This window comes from Salvelinus alpinus, chromosome 15 (genome assembly GCF_045679555.1).
Source record: "Salvelinus alpinus chromosome 15, SLU_Salpinus.1, whole genome shotgun sequence".
Classification (NCBI taxonomy): domain Eukaryota; kingdom Metazoa; phylum Chordata; class Actinopteri; order Salmoniformes; family Salmonidae; genus Salvelinus; species Salvelinus alpinus.
Window position 1 is genome coordinate 21,003,394 of NC_092100.1, and position 9,719 is coordinate 21,013,112.

Consider the following 9,719-nt stretch of genomic DNA (forward strand, 5'->3'; position numbering starts at 1 on the left):
TCCAACACACACACACACACACACACACACACAAGGAACATGACTCCATGACTTCTGTACATACTGATCCCACCTGCTCACACAGCTAGAGCCATAATATGCTCACAACTACACATCAGGGTGTCAATGACCATCCATCTGGTCCAACACACACACATACAGCCGTATGTGTAACGGCCGTATAGCCTTGTGCACTGTTGGGGTGACACGTTTATACACACACATACACCCATACACCATCTGGCCCTGGAGTTTGAAACTCATCCCCTCTCCCTCCTGTCATCCCTCTTCTCCTCCCTCTCTACTCCCAGATATCAACGAGTGTGAGGTGGAGCCAAATATCTGCCAGTTTGGCACATGCACCAACACCCCAGGAAGCTTCCAGTGTATCTGCCAGAATGGCTTCGTTCTGTCTGACAATGGACGCCGCTGCTTTGGTGAGGGAGAGAACCCTGCAAGTAGTCACTAAATGGCTATGTTAGAGAGTACAATTGTGGAAATATAGTCTCAGATTTGTTAGTCACAGCACTTGTGTTCTTTCTAGTGTGGGCAAAAAGTAATAACCTTTTTTATACTGTCTCAGCCTCACTGGTGGTAGTCAATTGTCTACTCTCCTCCTGACTTGGTTGTTTGCAACCCCTGCAGATACTAGAGAGAGCTTCTGCTTCACCCGCTTTGAGTCTGGCAAGTGTTCTGTACCCAAAGCCTTCAACACCACCAAGGCCAAGTGCTGCTGCAGCAAGATGCCAGGCGAGGGCTGGGGAGACCCCTGCGAGCTGTGCCCACGCGAGAGCGAGGGTGAGTCACACACACGACACGTTCCACACACACACACAGTACTTTTCCAGTCAGTGTAGTGATAAAAATGCATTCTTCAACTCAAGCCAGTTGATATGAGCTAAACCAAAATGATCCTGTCTTGTTATCAGTCCGTAGATCTAACCTCTGACCTCTGTCTCCTTGTCTCCCCAGCGGCCTTTGACAGCCTGTGTCCCTACGGCCATGGAGCCTTGCCTGGACGAGGGGACGCCCGTGAGGGTGAGTGACAGACTGGGCCACCCCTCAACTGTATCAGCTCTTTGATGACCCCATGCCAAAACTCTCTGGTCAATAAACTGTCCTCATCTGTCTTTCTGTAGATATGAATGAGTGTCTGGACAACCCAGGCGTCTGTCAGAACGGTGTCTGTATCAACACGGATGGATCGTTCCGCTGCGAGTGTCCCTTCGGGTACAACCTGGACTACACCGGGGTCAACTGTGTTGGTGAGCTGATCCCTATTGGGGGATGAAGATTTTTTTTTATCTTTATTTTAGCAGGGGGTCCTATTGAGACCAATGTCTATTTTACAAGGGAGTCCTGCATTTACACAATTGACAAATACAACATAATACAACTATACAAAATTACAAAATACACTTAAGAGAAACAATCACATTCCTCAGCAAAGAGGTCCCCAATCAACAATTTGAACTGCCCGAGAGGCACCGGTACATCTAGTTGTAGGGAACTCTGTAGATTGATCCATACGTGGGATGCAAAGAAACTAAAAGCTGATTTACCTAACAAAGAGGTCTCCAGAGTTAGCCATCCCTGAGACCGGGTATGGTAACATGTACGTCTAAAGGTTAGCAATGATGTTAGCTAGGTACTGCAGATGTTTTTGTAAGAGAGCCTTATACATAAAAAGGTATCAATGAATCAACCTACGTGACTTCACTGATGGCCAGCCAATTTTCTGATACAGAATGCAGTGATGTGTACTGAACCTGTCGCCTGTAATAAACTGTAGTGCACTGTGATAAACTGAATCTAAAGGCTTTAATGTAGTGGCAGCTGAATTCATATAGATGATGTCACCATAGTCTAGAACTGGGAAGATCGGAATGATTTGCTTTCTGCTATTTAACGAGAGGCATGAGCTATTTCTATACAAGAAGTCCATTTTTATTCTCAACTTATTAACTAACTCATCAATATCTTTTTAAAAGACAGCTTTTCGTCTATCCAGATGACCAGATATTAATAAGCAGGGACATAATTAATGTGGGCACCGTCCAAAGTACATATGCCTAAATCATCAGATAAATGTTTAAATGTTCTGGAAAACAACATACACTTAGTTTCAACTGCATTCAGCACCAATTTCAGTACAACAAAGATTTTCTGTAAAGAAATGAATGCAGACTGTAGCTCAGAAAGAGCCTGGTCTACCGTGGGGGTGTCCACTTACACGACAGTCATCAGCCTACAAGTGCAGGTTACAATTTTTTACAGATAAACCGATGATGTTGATGATTACATTTACTGTCCTTCAAGAGGACATTCTTGTCAGAGGTCATAATACCTGAGGCCAAATGAATTAACATTACTGCCCTCTCCCCCTCCTTCCTCTTCCTCCCCTCCTCCCTCTCCCCCTCCTTCCTCTTCCTCCCCTCCTCCCCCTCCTTCCTCTTCCTCCCCTCCTCCCTCTCCCACCCCAGACACTGATGAGTGCTCTATAGGGAACCCCTGTGGTAACGGGACCTGTACTAACGTGTTGGGAGGCTTTGAGTGCTCCTGTCATGAAGGCTTCGAACCCGGACCTATGATGACCTGTGAAGGTATTTGACATCATATAAACACTGACCTTTGACCTTCCACTTAACGTTATACATGGAAAATTACAAATGCTTATGATATACCATCAAATCAAAATTATATTAGTCACATGCGCCGAATACAACAGGTGTAGACAGGTGTGAAATGCTTACTTACAAGCCCCTAACCAACAATGCAGTTTAAAAAATACGAATAAGAAATAAAAGGAACAAATAATTAAAGAACAGCAGTAAAATAACAATAGCGAGGCTATATACAGGGGGTACCGGTACAGAGTCAATCTACGGGGGCACCGGTTTTTCAAGGTAATTGAGGTAATATGTGCATGTAGGTAGAGTTATTAAAGTGACTATGCATAGATGACAACAGAGAGTGGCAGCGGCGTAAAAGAGGGGGGCAATGCAAATAGTCTGGGTAGCCATTTGATTAGATGTTCAGGAGTCTTATGGCTTGGGGGTAGAAGCTGTTTAGAAGCCTCTTGGACCTAGACTTGGCGCTCTGCTCTACCACTTGCCATGCGGTAGCAGAGAGAACAGTCTATGACTAGGGTGGCTGGAGTCTTTGACAAGAGACTCCAGATTCTACAATTTGTCTTGTATGATAGAATGCTCATGTACTCATCTCTCTCCCTTTCTCTCTTTCCCTCTCTCTCTCTCGCTCTCTCTCTCCCCAGATATCAACGAGTGTTCTCTGAACCCCCTGCTGTGTGCCTTCCGCTGTGTCAATACTTTTGGTTCGTACGAGTGCATGTGTCCCTCGGGCTACGTGCTGCGAGACGACCACCGCATGTGCAGAGGTGAGGGGACGCGCCATAACCTACCTCCACACAGGAGTCTCTCTCTCTCTCTCTCTCTCTCTCTCTCTCTCTCTCTCTCTCTCTCTCTCTCTCTCTCTCTCTCTCTCTCTCTCTCTCTCTCTCTCTCTCTCTCTCTCTCTCTCTCTCTGCCTCTCTCTCTCTCTGTCTCTCTCTCTCTCTCTCTCTCTCTCTCTGTCTGCCTCTCTCTCTCTCTCTCTCTTTCTCTCACCCACTCTCTCTCTCTCTCTCTCTCTCTCTCTCTCTCTCTCTCTCTCTCTCTCTCTCTGCCTCTCTCTCTCTCTCTCTCTCTCTCTCTCTCTCTCTCTCTCTCTCTCTCTCTCTCTCTCTCTCTCTCTCTCTCTCTCTCTCTCTCTGTCTGTCTGTCTGTCTGTCTGTCTGCCTCTCTCTCTCTCTCTCTCTCTCTCTGTCTGCCTCTCTCTCTCTCTCTCTCTCTCTCTCTCTCTCTCTCTCTCTCTCTCTCTGTCTGCCTCTCTCTCTCTCTCTCTCTCTCTCTCTCTCTCTCTCTCTCTCTCTCTCTCTCTCTCTCTCTCTCTCTCTCTCTCTCCCTCTCTCTCTCTCTCTCTCTGTCTGCCTCTCTCTCTCTCTGTCTGCCTCTCTCTCTCTCTCTCTCTCTCTCTCTCTCTCTCTCTCTGTCTGCCTCTCTCTCTCTCCCTCTCTCTCTCTCTTTCTCTCACCCACTCTCTCTCTCTCTCTCTCTCTCTCTCTCTCTCTCTCTCTCTCTGTCTGCCTCTCTCTCTCTCTGTCTGCCTCTCTCTCTCTCTCTCTCTCTCTGTCTGCCTCTCTCTCTCTCTCTCTCTCTCTCTTTCTCTCACCCACTCTCTCAATATCTCTAACTCTCACTATATCTCACTCTCTCTCTATATATATACAGTATATCACTATCTTTCACTCTCTATATCTCACTCTATATCTCTATATATATATTTCACTCTATATCTTTCTATATATATATCACTCTCTATCTCTCACTCTTTATCTCTCACTCTCTCTATATCTCACTCTCTATCTCTCACTCTCTCCGTCTTTCTCTCTCCAGACCAGGATGAGTGTTCAGAGGGGCTGGATGACTGTGAGTCCAAGGGCATGTCCTGTAAGAACCTGATTGGCACCTTTATGTGTATCTGCCCCCTTGGCATGCAGCGCAGACCTGACGGAGAGGGCTGCATGGGTGAGTCATACACACACACACACACACACACACACACACACACACACACACACACACACACACACACACACACACACACACACACACACACACACACACACACACACACACACATATACACACAAAGACACACACACTGCAGGAGAGAAGTAGGCCACTTCTTGAAAATGATTACATTTTATTTCACACTCGTCTTCTCTCATCTTCTCCCCTCTTCTCCTTCGCCCCCTCTCTTCTCTCTCATCTTCTCCCCTCTTCTCCTTCGCCCCCTCTCTTCTCTCTCATCTTCTCCCCTCTTCTCCTTCGCCCCCTCTCTTCTCTCTCATCTTCTCCCCTCTTCTCCTTCGCCCCCTCTCTTCTCTCTCATCTTCTCCCCTCTTCTCCTTCGCCCCCTCTCTTCTCTCTCATCTTCTCCCCTCTTCTCCTTCGCCCCCTCTCTTCTCTCTCATCTTCTCCCCTCTTCTCCTTCGCCCCCTCTCTTCTCTCTTATCTTCCTCTCCTCTTCTCCTTCGCCCCCTCTCTTCTCTCTCATCTTCCTCTCCTCTTCTCCTTCGCCCCCTCTCTTCTCTCTCATCTTCCTCTCCTCTTCTCCTTCGCCCCCTCTCTTCTCTCTCATCTTCCTCTCCTCTCATCTTTCATCCTCCTCCCCCTGGCAGACCTGAATGAGTGTCGTGCAAAGCCTGGCATCTGTAAGAACGGGCGCTGTGAGAACACAGTGGGAAGCTACCGCTGTGTGTGCAATGAGGGCTTCCAGCCCAGCTCCACCGGAACGGAGTGTATCGGTGAGCATATCACCTCAAAGGATTCTGCAGAAGGATGCACAACCCATCCATGCAATTTCAATGTAACCACATCAAAACAAAATAATGAAAGAATGAATCACCCCTTCCACACACACATTTGATATACAGCTCCTGCATATTGCTGACTCATCTCTCTCTCCTCCCTCCACCCATACAGATAATCGACAGGGCTTCTGTTTCACCGAGGTGCTCCAGACTATGTGTCAGCAGGGCTCCACCAACAGGAACAGTGTCACCAAATCTGAGTGCTGCTGCAACCTCGGACGTGGCTGGGGACCCCAGTGTGAGCTATGCCCTCTGCCTGGCACAGTGCAGTACAAGAGGATGTGCCCACTGGGACCCGGGTACACCACCGACGGCAGAGGTTAGAGAGGGGAGAGGATGTGAGAATGGGTTGAGGAAGGGTGATAGTAAATGTTAAAGGAGATAGGGATGTGTGTGTGTGTGTTTGTCTAACCTCCTTGCCTACTGTTGTTGCAGACATCAATGAGTGCACAGTGATGCCAAACCTGTGTAAGAACGGCCAGTGCATCAACACCATCGGATCGTTCCGCTGCCACTGCAACGTGGGTTATACCACCGACTTCACCGGCACCTCCTGCATTGGTATGACCCATCTCTCTCTCTCTTACTGGGCCTTGGACCAAACCATCCTGCCCCGGGGTAGAAATGGCCCTCATTCTGATCATATTACTTACTACTGTTTCCTGTTGTTTTTTCAGATATGGATGAGTGTTCCGCATCTCCCAAGCCCTGTAACTTCCTGTGTAAGAACACAGAGGGCAGCTACCTGTGCTCCTGCCCCAGAGGATACACCATGCAGCCTGACGGAAAGACCTGCAAAGGTGGGTCAAATCAAATCTAATATTATTTGTCACATGCTTCTTAAACAACAGGTGTAGACTAACAGTGAAATGCTTACTTACGGGCCCTTTGTCAACAATGTAAAGAGAAAAAAATTGAAATAATAGAAAAATGCTAACACTAGAAAAGTTAGAAGCTGTTCAGGGTCCTGTTGGTTCCAGACTTGGTGCAACGGTACCGCTTGCCATGCGGTAGCAGAAAGAACAGTCTATGACTTGGTTGGCTGGAGCCTGCTATAGAGGTCCTGGATGGCAGGGAGCTTGGCCCTAGTGATGTCCCGGGCCGTACACACTACCATCTGTTGTGCCTATCAGTCGGACGCCAAGCAGTTGCCATACCAGGCGGTGATGCAGCCAGTCAAGATGCTCTCAATGGTGCCGCTGTAGAACTTTTTGAGGATCTGTGGGCCCATGCCAAATCTTTGTCCAGGATGTCCAGGATCCAGTTGCAGGGGGAGGTGTTCAGTCCTAGGGACCTGAGCTTAGTGATGAGGTTGGAGGGCACTATGGTGTTGAACACTGAGCTGTAGTCAATGAACAGCATTCTCACATAGGTGTTCCCCTTGTCCAGGTGGGAGAGGGCAGTGTGGAGTGGAGTAAAGATTGCGTCATCTGTGGATCTGTTGGGGCGGTATGCAAATTGGAGTGGGTCCAGGGTGTCTGGGATGATGGTATTGATGTGAGCCATGACCAGCCTTTCAAAGCATTTCATGGCTACAGATGTGAATGTTACGAGGCGATAGTCATTTAAACAGGTTACCTTGGCGTTCTTGGGCACAGGGGCTTTGGTGGTCTGCTTGAAACATTAAGTTATTACAGACTGGGTCAGGGAAAATGTTAGTGATGACACTTGCCAGCTGGTCAGCGCATGCTCTGAGTACACATCCTGGTATTCCGTCTGGCCCCACGGCCTTGTGAATGTTGACCTCTTTAAAGGTCTTACTCACATCGGCTACGGAGAGCGGGATCACACAGTCATCCAGGGCAGCTGGTGCTCTAATGCATGGTTCGGTGTTGCTTTTCATGAAGCGAACATATAAGACATTCAGCTCGTCTGGTAGGCTCGCAATATATTAACAAATCCATATTTTTACCCCTCAATTCCAGATCTGGATGAGTGTTCCACCAAGCAGCACAACTGTCAGTTCCTGTGTGTCAACACCATCGGAGGGTTTACATGCAAGTGTCCTGTAGGCTTCACCCAGCACCAGACCGCCTGCATCGGTGAGTGGCCATGAACAAGATACACACTTTGTTTTGGACAATTCTACTACCTAGAAAAGTTAAAGGACCCTTAGACTTAGAGCTGATAGTTCCCCTAAGCACCTCACTTGCACTTAATTTGAACCCAACATTTTTTTGGAATGAAATCTCATGAATGTGTATCTTCATCTCTCGTAGACAACAATGAGTGTAATGGGCAGAACAGTGTGTGTGGCTCCAGAGCCTCCTGTGTCAACACTCCCGGCAGCTTCAACTGTGACTGTGGGAAAGGCTTTTCTCTGGACACCACTGGCTTGGAGTGTGAAGGTAAGGATCCAACACACAAGCACGCATGCAGACACACACACACACACTCCCTGCCATAAGCACACACTCACACACTCCCCGCCATAAGCAGAAACACACACTCCCCGCCATAAGCAGACACACACACTCCCCGCCATAAGCAGACACACACACTCCCCGCCATAAGCACACACACACTCCCCGCCATAAGCAGACACATACACTCCACTCCCCGCCATAAGCACACACATACACTCCCCGCCATAAGCAGACACACACACTCCCCGCCATAAGCACACACACACTCCCCGCCATAAGCACACACACACTCCCCGCCATAAGCACACACATACACTCCACTCCCCGCCATAAGCAGACACACACACTCCCCGCCATAAGCAGACACATACACTCCACTCCCCGCCATAAGCACACACATACACTCCCCGCCATAAGCAGACACACACACTCCCCGCCATAAGCACACACACACTCCCCGCCATAAGCACACACACACTCCCCGCCATAAGCACACACACACTCCCCGCCATAAGCACACACACACTCCCCGCCATAAGCACACATACACTCCACTCCCCGCCATAAGCACACACACACACTCCACCAACTTTTGCAAGTTTTAACCCAAAATGCCTTATGGAATGTCTAACTTCCCCATGTCTATGACCTCTCCTTCAGATGTGGATGAGTGTGGTAGTAACCATCGCTGTCAGCACGGCTGTCAGAACATGATGGGAGGTTTCCGCTGTGGCTGTCCTCAGGGCTATGTGCAACACTACCAGTGGAACCAGTGTGTGGGTGAGTGGGACAGACGGACACCAGTCACAAGACCAGTCACTTACTTAAACACTTTTTGCTTCAAGGGGTGCATACGGCCACAAAATATGTCACTGCCCAGTATTGAGACACAGGAGCTGTCCTCTATGTGTGTCATAATCTCAATTCAGGACCTAATTTACCAAGTATCTGCATCAATCAACTAAATCTGATACCGTGTGCACATCATGCTTAGGCTTGTCTTTTACTCATTTTGACCCATCAATCTATCTTTCTCTCTTTCTTTCTCTCTGTAGATGAGAACGAGTGTTCGGGTGTGTCTGTGTGTGGCTCGGCCTCCTGCTACAACACCCTGGGCAGCTTTAAGTGTGTGTGTCCATCCGGTTTTGACTTTGAGCTGGGAGGGGGTGGGTGCCAGGATGTCAATGAGTGTTCCATGGGCAGTAACCCCTGCAGCTTCGGCTGCTCCAACACAGACGGAGGATACCTGTGTGGCTGTCCTGGAGGGTACTACAGGGCTGGACAGGGGTGAGTGGATGGGAGACTTAGCCTTACATTGACTGACTGACTGACTTACACCAGGGTTTCCCCAATGGGTTGTGGCTGATTCCTTATGGGTTAATGGCTCAACTTGGTCTTGGTTACAACCATTGGTTTTATTCACTTATTGGGTGAAGATTTTTAAAAATCTAAAATATCTTAAAGACTTCAAAAGCTTTAGGTTGGTCACAGCACAAAAATGTATTTGGAACCTCATACAACACAACACTGTTTATACAGGCACACTTATTTTCTCCACAAGAAAGAGTATCTCTTCGTGTTAAGGAATGTGTTCTACTGTGAGTTCTACTGTGAGTCCTGACATCTCTCTCTCTTTCTGTTGTCTCCCCAGTCATTGTATTTCAGGTCAGGGCTTCCAGGACCAGTTTAGCTCAGAGGGAGATGATGAGGACAGTTTGTCTCCAGAGGCCTGCTACGAATGTAAGATCAACGGAGACGTCGGCAAGAAGGGCCGACACAGACGTCACGCTGCTAGAGACAACGACCTCAAGGTGCTATTGCTACTCTCTTTCCTCTTCTCTTTTTCTGCTATTTTGAAGTCTCTCACTCCTTCTCAAATCTACAGGTTATAAATGTGTATGTTGTGTGTATGTATGTTT

The 9,719-nt window shown here is 48.1% G+C and overlaps 1 protein-coding gene across 1 annotated transcript in view; it reads left to right on the forward strand.

Moving 5' to 3' along the window:
- Positions 1–9,719, forward strand: part of fbn2b (fibrillin 2b) — a 94,701-nt gene that overhangs the window by 81,328 nt on the left and 3,654 nt on the right. Inside the window, exons 48-63 of the mRNA XM_071342880.1 lie at positions 312–437; positions 646–798; positions 973–1,038; positions 1,140–1,265; positions 2,484–2,603; positions 3,275–3,397; positions 4,455–4,586; positions 5,243–5,368; positions 5,547–5,753; positions 5,870–5,995; positions 6,112–6,234; positions 7,360–7,476; positions 7,654–7,782; positions 8,461–8,580; positions 8,856–9,087; positions 9,452–9,611. Of these exons, the coding sequence (XP_071198981.1) occupies positions 312–437; positions 646–798; positions 973–1,038; positions 1,140–1,265; positions 2,484–2,603; positions 3,275–3,397; positions 4,455–4,586; positions 5,243–5,368; positions 5,547–5,753; positions 5,870–5,995; positions 6,112–6,234; positions 7,360–7,476; positions 7,654–7,782; positions 8,461–8,580; positions 8,856–9,087; positions 9,452–9,611 (2,186 nt within the window). The remainder of the gene's footprint in view (positions 1–311; positions 438–645; positions 799–972; positions 1,039–1,139; positions 1,266–2,483; positions 2,604–3,274; positions 3,398–4,454; positions 4,587–5,242; positions 5,369–5,546; positions 5,754–5,869; positions 5,996–6,111; positions 6,235–7,359; positions 7,477–7,653; positions 7,783–8,460; positions 8,581–8,855; positions 9,088–9,451; positions 9,612–9,719) is intronic.